This window comes from Galleria mellonella, unplaced genomic scaffold (genome assembly GCF_026898425.1).
Source record: "Galleria mellonella isolate WM207_F2 unplaced genomic scaffold, CSIRO_AGI_GalMel_v1 utg99, whole genome shotgun sequence".
NCBI lineage: Eukaryota > Metazoa > Arthropoda > Insecta > Lepidoptera > Pyralidae > Galleria > Galleria mellonella.
This window is the reverse complement of record NW_026442184.1, coordinates 2787925-2810355: the sequence shown is the minus strand read 5'-3', so window position 1 is coordinate 2810355 and position 22431 is coordinate 2787925. Positions and strand designations below refer to the sequence as shown.

At 33.7% G+C, this 22431-nt stretch overlaps 1 protein-coding gene across 1 annotated transcript; it reads right to left on the bottom strand.

Moving 5' to 3' along the window:
• Positions 1-3888: 3888 nt before the first annotated feature.
• Positions 3889-22428, bottom strand: LOC113513817 (beta-1,3-glucan-binding protein-like). The gene is made up of 8 exons (XM_052903021.1): positions 22254-22428; positions 11387-11611; positions 10461-10720; positions 9415-9548; positions 8277-8443; positions 7456-7680; positions 6637-6779; positions 3889-5713 (listed from the first exon to the last, which is right to left on the bottom strand). The coding sequence occupies exons 1-8, from the start codon at positions 22384-22386 to the stop codon at positions 5531-5533; spliced, it is 1470 nt and encodes a 489-aa protein (XP_052758981.1). The 5' UTR covers positions 22387-22428; the 3' UTR covers positions 3889-5530.
• Between the last annotated feature and the right edge of the window lie 3 nt (positions 22429-22431).

Sequence of the window (22431 nt, the reverse complement as noted above, 5' to 3'; positions counted from 1 at the left end):
GAATGTATAAATAATATATAAATGACGGTGTAACGTAACGGGCATCAACAAATGTCTTTTGCATGTTTATTTCTACTCTGTACATTATGTGGTTTACCTTACGATAACCTTATACCTATGTAAATAATTGAATATAACTGCCGACACGAATTCTTCGTAAATTCTGAGTAAAATCATGAGTTGCAATCAGTAACACGGGATTCCCCAATTCTCGACAATACTTTACATCATCACCTAAGTTTAGTTGGTATATTTATTGTAGGTACATTGACCTCTAATAGATAATGATATAATATTATACATATAATATATAACATTTTAAGTACTTTCTTTTTATTTTATGTGTTTGCTTTTAATGAATTACTCAAGCTGTGCACATAATGTGATTGGATTATAACCTAGCCGAATCACAAATGTAACTATTATTTAAATTTTATTTTTAATTATTTATTTATTTATTTAATACTTTATTGTACACATTAGTTATAAAAATATGACAGAGGTAAACAAAAGTATAAAGGCGAGCTTAACTCTGATAGAGTTTTCTTCCAGCAAACCCAAAGTGGAAAGGATCATCAATGTCAGCGGATACAGCAGTGTACAATTTTTAAACGGTCAACATTAAATGAATTTTTATGGTTGTGGTTTGTTTTATGTGCCAATAAAATAAAATAAAATAAATTTTTTTTTTAGGAAAAACAATATAATATAATTTTATAATATTTTAATGTAAAAAATATCGATTTATCTTACGTGTAATTAGATCGAGAAAGCTTGACTAGTTTCGGAATCAATTCGTGACCCTTAGTCTAATTTAAAATATACATATAATATAAATATAATATACAATAAATATTTTATAATACAATATACTACAATGTATTATCATGTATAACGTAAAATGCGACTACGGAAACCAAAGTCATTAGTGTTTTAAATTTAAATTTAAGTTTCATTTAAACTATGGGAAAGGATCGGAGAAATAAACAAAATGATGTCTCTAATACTTTGGTTAAATAATAGGCATTAGTGTACCTACATTATTAGTCATATAGAAAAACTGAATTTTTTTTTTATACCACTGAAGTGGCAAACAAGCATACGGCCCACCTGATGGTAAGCGGTTACCGTAGCCTATGAACGCCTGCAATACCAGAGGTATTACGCGCGCGTTGCCGACCCCGAAGAAACCTCTTTACCCCCCTTTTGAAGAACCCCATGCTGTAGTCTATATAAATTGTCGCATTACTGAGTGTAAAGGAAGAAAAACTCGTAAATACTTTGCACCATATCATATAGTCTGCTTATTTTTACGAGTATAGGTGACGGTTATCGCTTTCCATCAGGTGGGCCGTCAGCTTGTTTGCCATTTTAAGTTGCATAAAAAAACACATGTATGCTTAATTATATACTTCGGAAAACTTTTTAACCGGCTTCAATAAAAAGGAGATTCTCAATTCGGTTGTATTTTTTTATGTTTGTTACTTCATAACTCCGTCAGTTGTAAACCGATTTAAACATTCTTTTTTATCTGAAAGGATATACTTACAGATTCGTCTCACAGAAGTTTTATCATAATAATTCTGTAGTTTAGTTTTTAAATGGGGCCAATCTATAAAATTGGTCCTATTAGATCGATATTTATTTATTTACAAAACAGATTGTCAGGCATTTTGCTTTTACTACTTCCCATGACAAAGCCTTATATAAATTATTTCATATGAACATTATATCAGTTTTTAACTGTCCACTGCTAAACAAAAGCCTTCCTTGGGGTTTTTGCCAGTACTTGCCACGCTTGACAAGTGAATCGGCAGCCGTAGTTAGGCTTTAGAGATTTTTTAAAAGGGACACTGCTACCCATCTCTCGCCCTCCATTACTCGATTCTTACGACACCTACGGGAAAGGGAGGGGTGGCCTATTCTATGCCGGGACCACACGGCGATCTCCCCTTATGGGGACTATATATTTTTTTTTGATGTATGAAAATGGTATGGTAACCCCGCCTGCGTTAACGGGATACGCTGGCGGAGCACCAGTGAAGGGTGATAAATGAGAATGAAAACAGGCCAGTTAGCCCATCATGATGAATTCATGAGGTATTAACCATGATAGTTTCCAGGGGAAACCGCGAGGAGGTCGACCTGGTTGGGTATATTGCTAGCAATGGGATTCTCAGTCTCCATTACTAACAATCCTTTTCCCCCCATGGGAGGCCCATATTCAGCAGTGGACACTAAATGGTTGATATAATAAAAATAATAATTGCCATTTAATGTTTCTCTCTTATCTAGATCGACCAGTATTTAACATAATACTGTGTAGGGAGGGAAGGGTCTGTTAGTATTGGCCACAGCAGAATATCAGTGTTTTGCTCTTTTAAGGGCAAAGCAATAAACTGAGCTGTGACCATTTTGTGTTACTATGGCACACGCATGAAGGAATGTTAACAAAGGAGATTGTTAGATTATGTATTTTGTTTTTGTATTTTTGTTTTTTTATTTGTGCTTTTTTTATTTTTATTCTTTTGTCTCTTTTGCTGTGTATTACGTGTATGTTTTTTTTTTATTGTAATTTGTGTGCTGTAAGTAATGCAAATAAATTGTCTATCTATCTATCTATCTATCTATCTATCCATCTATCTAGTAATGTGGATTAATAGCTCTATTGTTAGCAATATACTATGTTAGGTCGACCTCCCCGCGGAAAACATCGTACTTAATTCCAGGAGAATCCATCACGACTGCCTGATCTGCCTTTTTATCATTATTTATCACCCTTCATTGGTGCCCCATCAGCGTATATCGTTAGCGCAAACGCAATGTAACGCAATGTAAATAGGACTCTATTTTCCGTACTTAGCCTCCCATTTGGGCCGTTGCGCGTATGAGTCGTGGCTAGTTCAGCCAACCTAGCTCCGCCCAGAAGCACAGAAGCTTCCTGGGATCTTCACATGCCTCGCGGAGTGACCTCACCGTTCCGAGGATTTCTAAACGTTGATGGGCCACAGCTTCACATTCCAGGATTACGTGTGCAGTCGTTTCTTCGGCGTCGAAACAGCCTCGACATAGAGGGCTGCCTGTGGCTCCTATTGAGTATAAATGTTTGTTTAATGGACAATGGCCCGTTATTGTCTGTATCATTATTTTGAGGTATTTTTAGTTACCGATCCATTATTAACCATTAAAATAAGTATAGTATTGTGCTTAATCAGGCTAACTCGAGTGTTGACTTGAATAACTGATGGGAATTCAGACACACGGTATCCTAATACAAGTATCGAGTACTTACGATACTCGAATACTAGTTTTGTTTTTATTGTAATTTTTTATGTTTCTATTTTTTTTTTATAAAACTTAGAATGGCAAACAAGCTGACGGTCCACCTGATGGAAAATGGTAACTGTCGCCTATAGATATAAACAGTACCATGGATATAATACAGTATACAGTGAATTTACTGGGTACAGAGGAATAACACCTGTGTCCTCAAGAATGGCAACGCATGGGGGGTATCATGGGCGAAACAGTATACTCTGTTATGTCTATGGTACTGCTCATGTCTATAGGCGAAGGTTACCACTTTCCATCAGGTGGGCCGTCAGCTTGTTTGCCATTCTAAGTTGTATAAAAAAAAAAGTATACCGTATCGCCCATGACACTCTTCATGTGTTGTCATTCCTGAGGACTAAGGTGTTATGCCTTTGTGCCCTGTAATTTAATTACCATATTGTGTATGGTAATAGCCAAAACGAAACACAGCCATGCAGACAATTTTTATACAAAGTTTACCTCTGATAAAAATTTCAAAAATCAAAAAAGCTGTCTCATCGCAATATTTTAGTAATAAGCCAAATATAGGTTATTAGGGTAAGAAATAGGCATGCCCATTTTTCAAATGTATATTTTTATCACATAAAAAAACCACTAATTCTACGAAAAACTTACAGCTTTTGCATATTTTGAGCAACTATAATATAATCAAGTTGTACAAATAATTTTATTGTACCATCATTATCAGTCATTATGACGTTGTACATAGAACGTAAAGGCATGTCAACTGCAATAAAATCTACTAAATAAAACATAATTAAAACCAATATTAAAAATTAATCATTGCACACTGAACATTGAAAATTAGGTCTCGCCCTTATTTTGTTAAAAAACATATTTGGAATGATTCAACAAGGTCGATACGGTGGACATGCCTTAACAATGTACAGTCTTATAAAAAAAAAACATTAAATATATATTTACTTTTTAATATCCAGTGAGTATTAGATTCGAAATATAAATTTTTGTTCAGAATTAAAGTCATCTCCTTGTATTTTCGTATTTCGAACACATAACACATTTCTAGAGTCAATAATACTGAATCGAAAGAAATTGTTTTTTACCTATTATAGTTAATTTAAATAGTTATAAACATATTTATTTAGATATGTGTTCATGCATTCATTAGTATATTTTATAAGTGTTTTACCGGAGACATTTGACGTTTTCCCCAGAGAAACATATGCGTAGATACAAAAGTAAAATAAAAATATAAATAATATGCCTATCACACTAATACACTGTGGTCATTTGGCATACCTTCTCTTCTTTTCCCATGTGTATCGTAAGAGTTAAGGAAACTTAATGGTCGAAGGATGGGCAGTAGCAAACTTTTTAAAACATCACCAAAGCCTAACCGCGATTTACAACTCACCTGCTAAGTCTGGCAACTACATTGGCTTTTGTATTGACAACACCCCCCAATAACAGGAGGCCTATGTTCAACAGTGGACAGTTAACGGCTAAAATGATGATGATTTGTTAAATCATGCTCAGAATAATTCGACATGTTTCAGTCGATGTCACTTTAAAGAAAACGTCCTTTTTACTGGTAAAATGCTCTTAAAATACGCTAATGATTTCGACTTCACCTGTATGATCTTATCCAGTATGATGTATGAACTAATATTATAAGTAAGTTTGTTTTCTTGTTATCTTTTGCCGCCTCAACGGCTTTACTAACTGTTATAAAATTTTGCATTGACGTATTATTTGGAACAGCTACTTTTTATCCTGGTCAAACAGCAAATTTCGGTAACACTGATAAAGTATTAAAAAACTTTTAGTACTTCTAAAACATTGTTTCTCAACCATTTTTATGTTGCGACCCACGAAAAAGCCAAAAAATTAAGTAAAAAGTCTTGCCTCCATATATATCCCGTCACTAAAAAATTATAATAATTAATTAATAGTGTATTTATATGTTTAATAACCATTTTTTATTATTTTATTACGTTAAACTAGCAGTAAAATGCAAACTCACCCCCCCCCCCGTCTATCCCTAAGGGTCGCGACCTTCTGGTTGATGTTCTAAAGTTAATAAACACTATTGAAATATTTCCTCACTTATTCTACATTTATTATACTCATATCTATAAACTTAGTCTAGTGCGAGAAACAAAACAGTATAACATAACTTAGTAAACTAATACACATAGAATTACTACGAGGGACATAAAGAACATTTCTAGCTATATCACAGAGCATAGACCTTGACGTAGTCAACCTTCAGGTTGGAGTCGTACCAGGTCGGGAACCAGTTGTCCTTGTCCTTCCAGAAGTTCAGCATGGCCTTGTTGGCTCGGTTCTTCCACGGCTTGTCAGAGACATCGGCAAAGTCATTTACACCACCCACTCGAAGACCGAGAGAAATGTAGAACTAGAAGAAACATTAATACAGAATAAAAGAATCTATTTTGGACCCTTGGTACAAAATAAATTGTAAAATAGTTTTCTAAAAGTATTTTTTTTTATACAACTTAGAATGGCAAACAAGCTGACGGCCCATCTGATGGAAAGTGGTAACCGTCGTCTATAGACATGAGCAGTACCATGGACATAACAGAGTATACTGTTTCGCCCATGATACCCCCTATGCGTTGCCATTCCTGAGGACTCAGGTGTTATTCCTCTGAACCCTGTAAATTCACGCCATATCCCACCCTTCAAATCGAAACACAGCCATGCACAGTTGCTTTACGGTTGAAACACAAATGGGTCAGAGGTACCCAAGCAAGCGACTTTTGTACAAAGTCTCCCTCTGGTGTAGTATTAATCTACAAGAACATTGACCATGAAAATATAGCACCAAATTTTTGCATTTATTTCTGACTCTAATCATCCAGTGATGTTTGTAGTCAAATGGCCGAAATATTTAGCCTTTTTTAAGAATATCTTAACATTAAATTTACTTCTACTTTGCTTTTTTGCACGAGCTATAAAATTTCACTCTGGTAAGTCTATTAAAAACATTAAAAAACAAGCTTTTATAGGCTTTATTATTAGGCTCTAAGTACCCCACAGAGTTATAGTTTTTGTCAAGACAAATCAAACCAGCTTAAACACCATGGATTTGTTGGTGTAGTTCACGAGTTTCGATGGCTATCTTTTGTCTTCATCATTATATCAGCTCAATAACTCCAAAATATTATATTGTCACCAAAGTTACACAAGTATGCCAATTTTCAACATAATCGGGTACCAGCATTGGTTAAAAAATAAATTGCAATTTTAAAAAAGAAAGATATATTAAAGCAAGTTAAAAATCTGGTAATAAAAATTGATCCTCATCCTAATAATTACCATCTTGTCGAGTGGAGCCATGATGGTGCCTCTAAGCCAGGTTGCGGCATGTGGTACCGCGTGCTCCCTGGCGCTCGTGTAGAACCCTTCCCCGGCTTCAATGGTTCCGTACCGTTCGTTATCTACGAGGAGTTCGATGCCGTCTAGAAATCAGGATTCAGTAATTAATTATTTGAAATTAAGAAGCATTTTAACTTATATCCCTGAAGTAACATAATCATCAGTTTTTCTGTGATGCCTATATTGCTGTTTATGTCAATAAACGCTGATTATGACTTTCCTATTGACGTCTTAATAGCTCAACAAAATCTTAAAATTTACACGTAGTTCTTGGGATAGAAAAGGAATCTAAGGCTAATCAACATATTTATTTATTTTATTTATTTATTCATTAGTACAAATATGTGTACATGGCGGAATTAATGCTAAAAGCATTATCTCCCAGTCAACCATAGGGAAGTGTCAGAATACTCGAAACATATCTCAGAGAAAAGAATTGCTAGTAAAAGGAACGTCTGGAAAACATTGTGGCTAATCTTAATGAATTTGGTCACGATAAGCCAATTGACTTGCTATCATCCTCACCTACTATTCCTGTCAGGTGTTTCGCTAACGTATGTCATTAATGCAATTTTAGGTTACCACTCCATCATTATCAATTAAAAAATTTGCCTATTAGCCCGATTACGTGGGTGAAATTGCGGATAAAAACTATCTTGATTATAGAGTATCCATTGCTTATTTATAAGGCACATGGGAGCAATTGAAATATTCCAGTTCTAAACTTTGACATGAGAGAATAATATGATTGGCAATTACTTGGCTTCCAAATCAAGGTGTAGTTATGGTAGTCTCTGTTCCAATTGTCAATGCCAATCTTCTCTTTGAGTAAGAGGGTCCTATAAGGTTCCGAGTCTGATAGAACAGGTCCTCCATACAGCTTTTTGGCAAAAATCGCATTGCCTTTAGCAAAAGCAATCCTCATCAATCCAGACTCGTATCGCCGGGAACCATACGCATCGTCGCGTGGCTCGAGGTTAATTTCTGAAGTGAAAAGAAAATAATAACGTTAACCAGATTCAGATCATTGTAGTAAAGATGTAAAATATTTTACAATCGACTTTAAAAAAGAAAGACGTTCTTAATTTTTAAATGTTTGATACTGTCAGAACTGTTGATTATGAAACGATTTTTTTCCATTTATTTATTAATTTATTGGTACATCAATAGAACACTTAACATAGACATGGTAATATATGCACATCAGTAAGAGATGTACACATCATTGGCTGTATAATAATCATTTTATAAAATATGGAACTACTTAAATTATTTATGGTTGTTACAAGAATAATACTGCGAGGACAATTGAAAAAATTCATTTTGGAAGACTTGGAAAATTCCTTTTTTACTTTAGTCTTCATTTATCAACAAATGAACTAAAAGTTTGATTGTTGTTCTCTTATAAAAAACATATCCTATTGTTTTCTCATTGTGATTATTTCTTGCAATTGTTTATATTTATAATATGTTTACTATTGTAATCTTTTGGAGGAAACAATAAAGAGTATCTATCTATTTATTTCTAATGACATTTATATACCTGATCTTGTAGAATATTTTCCATTGTAATAACTTACCTGGTATTAACCAGTTTCCAGCTGGAAGTTTGGCTCGAACTTCAATTTTTCCAAATATAAAATTAAACTTGTTCTTAGTAGTGATCTTGCCAGTCATAACTGGAGGTAGAATTTGGGCACCTGATGCTTGACGCTTGCATTGTGAGGTATCGATGGGTCCAGTACACCTGTTTGAATGAATAAGTGAATAAAATATATTTCGGTACTTCACAACACTTACAGACGCTCAGGTTGTAAATAAAAATAAGTAGAATAAGAAATTACAGTATGGAATTTTTCAAAAGAAACCTCTTTACTCCTTGTAAAGAGGTTTCTTTTTGACAACACACACGCAATACTTCTGTTTTTGCAGGTTTTCCTAGGCTACGGTAATCGCTTGCCATCAGGTGGGCCGTATGCTTGTTTACCACCTTAATGGTTAAAAAAAAGATAGCATCACAGAAAAGTTTACACGAATTATCATATAATATATTTAACGGTAGCTCCGTTAAATTTCAGACAGTATTTTATACATGAAAAAGGATGCTAATCCAGCTTAAACTTTCTGCAGAAGCACTAACGCCGATTTTTAATTAGCGTTTTAGTTGTAATTTTTGCTAAAGTTGAAATGCTCGACGAGTGAGTTCATTTTCATAGTTTAAACAAAATCCAAATTCCACCAATTGTCAATAATTCTGTAGTACCATTCGTCATCAGAGATAACTTCTGGAGATAGTTAATTTCATTACACAGATTAAATGGAAATGACCTTCTAAGAAATTCAAATTTTTAATTGCTCTTGTGCTCTTACTTGCATATATCTTTATACAATAATATCACGTGTCATAATGTTCATTCCTGTTCATCTCCGAAACTGTTTAACAAATTTTAGCGAAATTTCAATAAATATGTATTGTTTGATCAATCTCAAGTTGTACAGTTTCTATTGATTTAAATTCATTTACGACAATTGCTATCTTTAAAACCTTAAGAGATATTGCTGAGCGATAATACCGTCTTATGTATCACTTCGGAATATAAATTTGCCTTCACTTTACATTAAAATTTACTGTATTTATTATTATTATTATTATAAATGGTATCATCATCATCATCATGCTGGGTCAGCTAGTTGTTTCATTTATATACATGTTCTCACCTGTTAGTTAGATCAAGGCTCTCAGTTAAGATGCCCTGGTGGAAATGTGACTCGAGCAACTTAGGACTAATAATGAGGTTTCCATCACTTATGTCTAAGGTTTCATCAGCCATATATACGTTGAATGGATAGTCCTGGAATCAGACCAAATGATTATAAATAATATTTTCTATTTTCATTTAAAATTAATGCTAAAATTGATATAACGGAAGAAGTTTATGTTCAGCCGTGGACAGTTAACGGCTGATATGACGATGTTGATAAAATACGAAAATGGATCTTTTTCGAAAAAAAAAAAAAAAAAACAATAATTATTAAGATTTGATTTTTAACAAAATTAGTACGTAATTAATGTGCAAATAATATTTGAAAAATAAGTTATCAAAGTCAGATCTGAATATATATAGGTATCACATAACATAAATACAAAGAAAGTCAGTAAGATTGAGAATTTTTTTAAGCCAATTTACAAATGAGACTCGATGAATTTAAACTATTGGTAGAAAAAGGATATGGATATCCGTTAAGTAATAGTTCTAGTCGAAAAAAGGAAAAGTATAAAAAAGTCCATTGCGTTTATTAACATGAAATTCAAATTTGTATTTCATATTTATGAAAAACTTCAAAGATAATTTACTCCTAAAGTTCTTAAAATACTGTTTGTAGTCTTATTTGATGTATTTGAATACGTATATTGATTTATTTTAATATTTTATGATTTATTCAATACTTTTAAATTAATATCCAGCATTTTTTATTGTTATTAAACAATTTTGAATGACAAATACGGTCCACCAATACGGTCTATAGGCGGTGGTTACCAATTTTGGTATTGCTATAGACATGAACAGTACTATAGACATATACAAAGTATATGCGTCTCCTATGATACCCCTCATGCGATTCCATTCCTGAGGATTATTAACTGTAGTGAAATTACAGTGAAATTATTAAAATTAAATAGCAATTTTACAGTAAGAAGTAATTTAAAGGCGACATTTGTAAAAATGATAAAATTTATGTAAAAATATAAAAAAATTACTAACTGGTTCTTCAGGAAATTTAACTTCAGCCTCCCAATTCGCCAGATTTTGTAAACCTTGTTTGTCGAAATTTTCGGTAAATATCAAAGCGCCAGTGCACACAGCGTTCCGACCTTGAACTGTGGTTTTGGAAATTTGACATGGCGGGTCAGGTCTTGGGGCAGGCGGTGAAGGTTTGTTGGGTTCATTTGGACTTTGTGGAGTTGGTGATGGTGTAGGTGCGAGATTTGGATCCACTGGTTTACCTTCCTCATCAACAAATTCTGGAAAAATTTTAGAAATGAGGTTATTATTGATCTGCTGTATACCAAATTTCTTGCTAATAACTTCACTGTTCGTAGTTTATTAGAGGAGAAATTTTTAGAAAAATGTCAATTTGGTAAAGTATACCTCTGTTGCGATTATATTTCCTTCTTAAAGTAGCTAAACTTGCATGGCTGCATTTCGGTTTTAAAAGTGAAATAGGACAGTGAAATTAGACAGACTATGGAGACATAAATTTCGTTTTCAGGAAATGCAACACAATAGATATACCATTGGCTCACCATATATTCCATAATGTGAGTAGAAACTCATGTCTATCGTAATAGATATCCACAGAGGGGTCTGTCGCTGTACGCTTCTTTGTTACTCTGAGTTTCATAGTTTTTGTTATCTCTTGGTGTCTTTATAACTGAACTAATTATTTATTTATTCTTCATTTACAAAATAATGTTTGGCACAAAAGGTGAACTTAATTATCGTGATAATTATCAGAAGACAGTGTTTGGTTGGATAAAATACCTTCTTTTTGTTGTAGTCGTCTGGATACAGTACGTGACTCAAACTGTATATGCCATAACTGAATGTCTTATGGTATCTATGACAAGTATAACTAACTTGTCATGTAGTACGTAAATATAAGACACTGATATTTCAATATTGTTTACCTGTAACCGTCCATTCACCATTATCTTGTCTATAACCCAAGCCATCTTTTATAACGTAAGTCCAAAAATAGATCTTGTCTCCCAGCTTCAACTGTGCATTTCGATCTCTGAAGGTCCATCGGCCTTCTTTGGCTTTGGTAATGTCTCTCGCCCAGTGTCCAGCTTCTAAACCATCCATTTCTTCATTGAGCTTTCCGTGAAAAGCGAAGAGGGAGAAACCATCGTCTGAAATAACAAAATGTTATAATGTACTTTTAAAACGTCATTTCATGGTTGGCACATAAAAGACTATTATACTTTGGAGACACATATAGACTATTATACTTTGGAGATGTTTTAAGAGGGACGCTGCTGCCCATCCCTCGCTCTCCCTTAATCGCCTCTTACGACATCCACGGAAAATGAAGGAGTGGCCTATTATATGCGAGACCACACCAGAATGAGCTTCAAATCACTGAAAATTTTTGAAAACTGGTATAACAGCGAAGCAAATTGTGTTACATTTGAAATCAGGTTTTATTTTACAATACATATAATCTTAAATTATTGAGTATACCTATTAAATATATTTTTAATAGATATACAAAATAATATAGTAAATAATTATACTTACACGTATATAGTATGTACCAACATATTGGTATTTTAGATAATGGCCCAACTTTCGAATCAAGTTTTGGGTCGGCCTAATTTAGGAAACAAACTTTTATAATTTACCCCGGGTCTAAGTATTTGGGCCTGTATTCCCAAATATTTTCTTTGTGTAGTTTCTAATTTGTTACGGAGTGCTTATTAACAGTGATTATGAGAAAAATTTAATAGTCCAGGGATGAGCAGCATCGTATCTCTTAAAACATCGCCAAAATTTAACTGCGGTTTCAAGCCCACCTATCAAGCATAACAACTTTAGGTAATCTCTCCTTCCTCCTTTTCTACCCCTATTGATGGAGACCTATGTCCAGCAGTGGACAATTGACGGCTGATATATAAATTAAAAGACTTATAACAAACATAAGATTCACATTACAATTTATAATACAAATGATAAATATTATGAACATGGTGTGCATAGTGATGACCATGCGTTGGAAACTGGTTTAATTTGCATATATACTTAATATTGTGGAAATAACTAAAAACATGTGATACTTTTACGCATTTAATTGAATGTAGCGCAGATTCTACAGTATGGAGTTCTTCAGCGCAATTAAGGTTCCTTTAGGATGGGCAAAACGCACGTGACACCCTTAGTAACGGTCAAAGTTTGCTATTAGATGGATTGAATGTTATCTCTCTCTGCTAAAAGCGTTGGTCGATTGATCCAAAAACTAAGTACTGATCTACGTATCAAATAAGTAATTGTCTCTAACTAAATAATTCATCCTACTTGAATATTTGGTGCAATAAGGTGTAAAATAAATAAAATAAATTCTTATGTGTAGCAGTGGCATAGGCAGTGGCAGTGGCATTGACTATTCTTATAGGCGTAGTTGTGGTATAAAAATAAACATAAAATTGTATATATACATTCAAGTAACAGTAAATATTATGCTACTAAATACGACAACTCAAACAAATGTTGAAGGGTTCAGCAAACAATATTTGTGGCCGACCTAATACTAGGAAAAAATGGCATCTTGAACGCTCGTCGAGATATTGTATTTATATATTATTATATGGGATGAAGGAAAAAATAGGTTACTTTTATCTTTACCAGTGAATATATTTCGGCCACGCGGTCGAAATCGCAGCTTAAAAGGCCGGTATGTTAATAGACAAAAATAAATATATATTTTTTTATTAAGGCAAACAAATAGCTATGCGTATTTACACACTTAAATAATAATTAAACAGCCACTAAAGTTTGCACAAATGTATAAAAGAAGTGAAGGAAACACAAAATTAAGCAATACTATTGAAAACTACAGCAATATTGTTAATAATAAAACGCAGATGTTAACAAAACCATTCGCAAACAAATGTCTATATTAAGAAATACCACTGCTAATTACAAAACCTCATTCCTTATATAAGCAGATATAAATTGAAAAATTTCATAAAATGTACATAGGTTCCTTCCAAGTACTTTTTAAATTTATAAATTATGAAATTTTAGAAAAATATTTTAAATTTCCGTAAGGCGTTCAGATAGAAAAGGCTTTTGAAATTTTTCCTAGAAATACGAGAAAATTTATTGTAACACGAAAAAGCAGTATTTTTCTTTGATAATAGAACATTTTTGAAGGTATTAATGGAACACAACAAAAAGTAGACTTTGAAAATTGATGAGACGATCTCGGACGGTGTCGTTCACATCACTTTTTGTTTGTTGTTATGCATCGCGCTAACGGTAAGTTGATTAAAGATAGAACGAATGCTTTGTAGCAATACAAAAGGATTAGCTTCAGTACTCAGACAAAACAAAAAATGAACATCTCAAAGACTTAAATAATTAATTAGCTGAACCGTGAACAGGTTTTTTCCAACCTGTTCCAAGGTACTCACTGGTCTTTGACTTGAAGAGCTGACCGTGAAATTTAATCTGGCATTATAGTTCATTGGCTCTTGAGTATTTGAAGTTACTGTAACTACCGTCAGATATTGAGAAACACTTGCTTGACCGAACATTGAACCGAAGGAATTTCTGGATGAGAAATGCTGCCTTGTTTATTTATATGAATTCAAAATTTTTATACTATCAATATTTATTGAAATAACAAAATTTTTATTATATTTAGACGATGAATTTATTTGTGTCTTACGTTTGTTGTAATATTATTATTAAGAGAAAGTATCTTATAATGTCAATGTGTAGTTAAAATCTTTACATTTTATTTGAAATTTGCAAGACAATGAGTGGAGAAAACAATGATCGATTGTAGATTACGGTTCGTTTCCTCAAATACCTCATCTGTTCTGTGTTTTGATGTGGAATGCTAGCTTATAAAAATTGTCACATTTTTTTCAGATGTAGTTTCCTTCATTTGCACTTTTTGAATTTTTCAAATATTTTTAAATGAAGACATTTTTTTCAATTTTTTATCCTATCTTGAGTGTGGCGACGAAATAACAATATAATTTGATACTTTATTATATTTATTCCCACGATTTTATAAAAGGGGACAAAGCACGATAAAATAATCATTAAATTATAATAGTATTAGTATAATCCTCTTAGAGAAGCCGTTCATAGTCAGTAGTAGGATGTAATGATCACAATATTAATATTTATTGATGCTGCATACAGCGTAGTATGTTAAGACGTATTTACATTTCTACAAATTGATGCAACAAATGCCTCACAGAAAACTAAGAACTGTATAAGGTTGAACAATAATGACATTGCTTGAGGAAACCGTAATTGATAAACCTGTCTTGAGTAATTTACGAAGTAGTTGAGGAAACGACTTGGTTTGTCACACGGCAATTGGAAAAACTCATATTAATGAAGAAGGTAAACGATCAAGTTATTATTTTGGATTGATAATAGTATAGTGATATGCCATATAATGCATTGACGCATTGAGTATTTCATTATATTAAACAGTAGTTAGGAGCAGTGTTGCCAGATAGGGCATTTATTTCAAAGTTTTGGATAAAATTTGTTTGCCAAATTTTGGAAATGATAGATTCTTGGAAAATTATTAAAATAATTTTGAGTTTTATGACAGTTTTAGTATTTGTAAACCGAATGGCAAAATTTAAATAAAATATACCAAAGAACGTAACAGGAGAAGACCGTTTCTTTCGTTGTTTGTATTATGATTACGTAAACAAAACGTAGTGTAATTTTGTGATTGGGTAAAAATGAAAGAAATCATGTTGAATTGAAAATAAGAAATTAAAATGTGGGTAAAAGGAAAAGGTTACATCTGACAACACTGATTGGAAGAATAGTTTCAATTGTTTTACCAAATAAAGTGGTAACCGGATAATCTTTGTATCGAGTTGAGACTTCAAAAAGCTTGAATTTTAAATTTTTATTTAGTCTATACTAACATTGTAAATAGGAAAGATTTAATTGTTTTTTTTATTCAAAAATTAATCAACTAAATACACATTTTTTTTCAATTATAGAAAACTAGTAATAAAGGGTATATATTATTTTCGAAAATTCTATCTACCCGTGCTAAATTGGGCCGGATCGTTAGCAAATAATAAATTTGTGTAACACCGAAATGTATGTGTATTACGTATGTATAATAAGTACTTACGCCGTGAGACCCATCTAAACATACAGCGCAGGCGCCGACCAATAGGAGCGCGCCTCTCGCGCGTCCAGAAAGTTTGCGACTAACGGACGATATAGGAGTAAGGCGTCGAGTGTTCCAGTGACATCATATTATTATAATACTGTTTCTTGTTAAGTTTTATTGTAATACACACAATTTCATAATAAATAACGAGTTCCCCCGTTACATTTGTTATTTTGCATTGCATTTGTATTCATTGCCTATACCGCTGATAAAAAATGTTGTGATGTAAATAGCAATTTTATTCATTACTATACAGTCCAGAAATGTACTCAACCACAAAAAAAAAAAAAAAAAACATCAATATAGGTCCAATGGTTTAGAGGGAATTTTGTGACATACAGAAAAAATATTTGTGTTTTATGAGCTTTTTATACTTTTTATACTCTGTAACTTTATTTAATAATCTGTATTATGTTTAATTATGGTCGTGTGGTCCCAGCACAGAATAGACCACCCTTTCCTTTCCCGTGGGTGTCGTAAGAGCCGACTAAGGGAGGGCGAGGGATGTATACCAGCTTCCCTCTTAAAACATTTCTAAAGCTTGACTGCGGTTGCCAATCTGCCTACCAAGCGTGGCGACTACTGGCGAAACCCCTTAAGGGGGAGGCTTGTTCAGCAGTGGACAGTTACAGGATGATATGGTAATGATGATGATCACGTTAAAGTTTACTTTATTTGTATGTGGTACTTCATAGCCAAGCACGATATTAAACAATCATTCATGAATCAGCTATTAGCACGAAATACTGCACATGATTTTCCAACACAGTAGACATTTCGTGTGACGTTAAAATACATATCGTCATAGTCGTAGAATACTGACGGATCTAGCAAATATTACATATATAGATCCGTCAGTATTCTACGACTATGACGATATAAGTGGAAATATTGGCCTATAAAATTATCGTGTTCGGTAAAATTGTATATGACATACGAAATTTATAAAAAACAAAATCAAACGAATTAAAAACTTCTTTTTTTTGGAAGTCGCTTAATTGATAAGTAAATATTTGAAGCTCATTTTTGACAATGAGTGAGAGAGAATCGATTTTCAATTAGGAAGTTGTTATTATTACTGAAAGACAGGCTTTTTCAAGCAGAAAACCCTGTGACACTGCGACCTTTCCATGATCTGCTCGCCCTTTATTTTTAAAGTTCGCTGCTAATTCTTTTTTTTTTTTATACTACTTAGAATGGCAAACAAGCTGACGGTGCACCTGATGGAAAGTGGTAACCGTCGCCTATAGACATGAGCAGTACCATGGACATAACAAAGTATACTGTTTTGCCCATGATACCCCCCATGCGTTGCCATTCCTGAGGAGTCAGGTGTTTTTTTTTTTGATGGGTGAAAATGGTATGGTAACCCCACCTGCGTTAACGATATACGCTTGCGGAGCACCAGTGAAGGGTGATAGATGAGAATGAAAACAGGCCAGTTAGCCCATCACGGTGAATTCATCAGGAATTAACCATGATAGTTTCCAGGGAGAAACGCGAGAAGGTCGACCAGGTTAGGTATATTGCTAGCTCCATTACTAACAATCCCTTTCCCCCCAGGAGTCAGGTGTTATTCCTCTGTACCCAGTAAATTCACGCCTAAACTTAAAATTCCTATCGTTGATAGGAATTTTACGACATTTTTTTGTAGCGACGTTTTATATCTTCTCAGGATATAGAGTGTGTTTCCCAAAAAGAGATAACAATAATAGTAGGTTGTTATTTTAATGAAATACGTATTTATTATTATATTCAGGGAAAATCGCGTTTAATTGAGCAGTGTTTAATTACTAATTGTAGTAGTATAGTTATATAATATGGTATTCACTTGAGGATGGTAACTGGGTTAATTAATTGACATATAAGTACGTACTTATCAGTCTATTAATCTATCTAATAGTAACAGCTTTCAAATCGGGCGTGTAAATTGTGTTATATTATACACAGTAATTTATGTTTACCTTTAAATATCGGTATCACTACAGGGGATTGTTAGTAATGGAGTCGAAGTGACCTATTGCCATTCTATCAGGTCGACCTCCACGTGGTTTTCCCTGGAAACCAACGTAGTTAATTCTAGTGGAATTCGTCACAATGGGTTCACTGACCCGCTTTCAGCGTCAGCTATCATCTGTCACTGGTGCCCTGCAAGCGTATAACGATAGCGCAGGCGGGGTTGCCATTCCATTAATACTCATTAAAAGGGGGGAAAGGGATTATTAGTAATGGAGACTAAGAATCCCATTGCTAGCAATATACCCAACCAGGTCGACTTCCTTGCGGTTCTCCCTGGAAATTATCATGGTTAATTCCTGATGAATTCATCATGATGGGCTAACTGGCCTGTTTTCTTTCTCATCTATCACCCTTCACTGGTGTTCCGCCAGCGTATCCCGTTAGCGCAGGCGGGGTTACCCTACCATTTTCACCCATCGAAAAAATGAAATACCCATTAAAAAAATATCGGTATCACTTGACATCTATATATTCGTTTCCTTTGAACATTGTGAGTTACTAAAAGTCGCCAAATGAAAGTATCGATCGTTCTATTGATCAATACACTTCATATTATTTTTCTTAAATATCTTTTATGTACACACAATGTCTATTTATAATTTTATTAAGTACTTATCTTTTTTTATAATATAAAACAAGAGGTAAAGGGCGAGCCTACTTTCATCTGTTGATTTGTTGTAGTAAACTCAAAAGATCAGGAAAATATATATTTTTTTTGATGGGTGAAAATGGTATGGTAACCCCACCCCGCCTGCGCTAACGGGTTACGCTGGCGGAGCACCAGTGAAGGGTGATAGATGAGAATGAAAACAGGCCAGTTAGCCCATCATGATGAATTCATTAAGGAATTAACCATGATAGTTTCCAGGGGGGACCGCGAGGAGGTCGACCTGGTTGGGTATACAGGATAATATTTATAAATATTTATAGACACACAATGTCTAGTTATAGTTTTATTAAATATTTATCTTCTTTTATAATATAAAATAAGAGGCAGAATGCGAGCCTACTGTTATCTGTTGGTTTGTTGCACTAAACTCAAAATACCAGGAAAATATTAATAAACATACGCATAATATGTGTCTGGTACTAGGAAAGTTACTAATTATACATACGTATCTGTCACGCCTCTCTCCCATTAGGGTAGGCAGAAACAATGGAACGCCAAATGCTTCGATTCAAACAAACCTCTTTCGCTTCTTCCACATTCATCAATCTTTTCATACACGCTCGCCGGTTACGGGTACTTTTGATTTGGCCCTTCTTCAGCACGTCGCCTATTTGGTCGACATGTTGTCTATCTGTCTGTCTGTATGTTTATACTGGCATTACGCAAAAACTATTACACTATCAATTGGATAGTGTACTAGTGTACAAAACGGTGTATGTACGTGGAAAGTGTTTATGAAAAACTAATAAATGAGCGAATACAATAATTTTTAGAAATTTTGTTTGTTTGACTGCTAGTCTACATGTCTATCTGTCTATAAGTTTGTTCTCGCATCATGCAAAAACTACTGTATCAAATCGGATGAGGTTTTCACAGTTGTATAACTAAAAGTCTAGTTTAAAAACTGGTATAAGATTTATCTTGATACGTTATCTAGAAGTATATAAGTCTATTTTATTGTTTTTCCTATTTCTGAAACAACGCGTGCGAAGTAAGGGGAAACAGCTAGTATAACTATAATTATCATGTACATGAGTCATTGTCAGTTTGCAATTAGTTCATTGTTGTCCTTTGTTTACTTTTTTTGTATAACAAATGTAAATATATACCCACGTATTTTATGTGAATGTATTTTAAAATACAAGTTTTCCTTAGCAGTCTTGCCAATATAAAAATTGGAGTAACATGAGAGTAAATCCTTTACATTAAACAATGGAATACTTAAGATGCTTAAGACCTACAGGACCTACTTAGAAGTGACGAAGATATCGCGTAAGATATGGACAAAAAAAAATATACTTGTTTATTTTTAAAACGTTTGGAAAAATCCCAAAAATTTAAAACAAATAGATTCCAATTATATTTAACGTAGTTTGTTAACTTTAAGATTTTTTTTAATAAAAAAAAAAGTTATGAAACCTCGAGTAATAAGTATTTTTTTTTTATATATTTTTTACATTACTAATAGGTACTTATGTATATGCCAAATATGATGATATTGGTTGAGAGTTGAGTTAAAATAAATAAATAGAATAAATAGAGTTATAATAATAAAAATATTTACAAGTGTACTTTGTTTCTTTGGATTCTTATTCAATAAAAAAAAAAAAAAAACTATTGCTAAGCCGTGAAATGTGAAAGAAGTTTTGGCGGGAAAGCATCGAAATAGTTTCGTATTTATTTTATTTTGTCAATATATATAAAATAAGCTATAAGTATTTAAAGGAACTTTAATTTTGATTAGCAATTAGTTGAATTATATTACCATACTGATGTATATAATTTTTTTACATAATTGTCCGTCTAATTGGATTGCTTGGGTACCTCTGTCCCATTCGTGTTTCTACCGTGAAGCAGTTGTGTTTGCATGGCTGTGTTTCGGTTTGAAGGGTGGGATATGGCGTGAATTTACAGGGTACAGAGGAATAACACCTGAGTCCTCAGGAATGGCAACGCATGGAGAGTATCATGGGCGAAACAGTATACGCTGTTATGTCCATGGTACTGCTCATGTCTATAGGCGACGGTTACCACTTTCCATCAGGTGGGCCGTCAGCTTGTTTGCCATTCTAAGTTGTATAAAAAAAAAATTCCAGTCTTTAATTTAAAAAGGATTTTATCGGTGTATATGTAGTTAGATGCGTAGAACTAGGTTCTTATGAGTATCTTTTTTTATTGTTGGAACAATAGAATAAAAAAGAAAGTAGTAAAAATTAAAATAGGCAAAGGCATCTCCTTATACTTGCTAAAATATCCGTTGTGTGACGTCAATAAATATTGTATTATAAATTTACCTAACATATAAACTTAGAATGAATACGTACTTAAGTACCTATAAAAGAAATTACTTAGGTATATTGATGAATCAGTACCTATTTTAGTTGATTACATTTTATTGAAGTCAATCGACCCATTAATGTCCTGCTATTAATAAATGGAGTTAATAAATAATTTTAATGGTTTAAATAAAACTTTGTAATTGTTTCCTTTATAATTATTATTGTACCAAAGTAAAAGTATATATATACATATATATATATATATATATATTTTTAATGGATGCTTAATGGAATGGTAATCCCGCCTGCGCTATCGGTATACGCTGGCGGGGCACCAGTAAGGGGTGATAGGTGAATAATGAAAAAAGGCAGTTCAGTCAGCCCATCGTGATGAATACACATGGAACTCAGCACGATGGTTTCCAGGGGGAACCGCGTGGAGGTCGACCTGATAGGGTATATTGCTAGCAATGCGACTGGTAGCCCGCATTACTAACGATCCCTTCCCCCCAGTATATATATATATATATATATATATATATATATATATATATATATTAATTATCAATGATCTATATATAGATCATTAATAATTATATGCATTACAACTTAATGTCTTGATTTATATTTATTTTACTAATGGTGAAAAGACTTGCACAGAGTTCAATAGTTTCTTTTAGCTTATCAAGTTATTAATGGGGTCTAAAAGTCCCATTGCCAACCATAGGTCGACCTCCAAGCGGTTTCCCCTGGACACCATCGTGGTTATTTCTTGTTAATTTTTTTTCTTTCCATCCCATACCCTTCCTTGTGCTTTTATACCCATCTTTATCATTTCTCACTGGTGCCCCCATAGTGAATACCGATAGCACAGGCAGAGTTACCATTCCATTTTTACTTATTGAATAAATAGTTTCACTCCATTATTACTATTGTCCCGTGTAGGTTCCAAATTTAAATAAGCCAATCTTTCCTTTCTCGTGGGTGTCGTAAGAGGCGACTAAGGGAACTTAATAGTCGAGAAATGAGCAGCAGCGTGTCTTTTTTTTATGGGTGAAAATGGTATGGTAACCGCGCCAACGCCAACGGGATACGCCTGCGGAGCACCAGTGAAGGGTGATAGGTGAGAATGAAAACAGGCCAGTTAGTCCATCATGATGAATTCATCAGGAATTAACCATGATAGTTTCCAGGGGGAACCGCGTGGAGGTCGACCTGGTTGGGTATATTGGTAGCAATGGGATTCTCAGTCCCCATTACTAACAATCCCTTTCCCCCCAACAGCGTCTCCTTTAAATCATCACCAAAGCCTAACTGCGGTTACCAACCTGTCTGCCAAGTGTGGCAACTACTAGCAAAACCCTTCAAGAGGGAGGCCTATGTTATGCACTGGACAGTTAACGCCTGATATGAAGATGATGATTACTGTTACCATTTCTTAGATTTTTATTAAGAAATATATTTATTATTTAATAAAACATGCTGTCTATTAATTGTATTAATTTTACATTAAAATGTTTCATTTATTATGTTTATAAATTATTGGCAACTGTTACCACTTTCCATCAAGTGAGCCGTCTGTTTATTTGCCATTCCAAGATGCATAAAAAAGTTATATAAAAAAATTAAAAAAAAATCTTTACCTGGAATCGATACCCTCAGCCCTTTAGGGTATATAGCTTCAAGTTTCGCCGCTGGCACTACATACTGTGCCGCCCTCGGTTGCGCATAACACCACGCTATTAACGCGAAGAAACAAATCAATTTAAGCGCCATTACGTTCGCTCTCGGCAACGTTTGACGGCCGACTGCCGAGTAAAT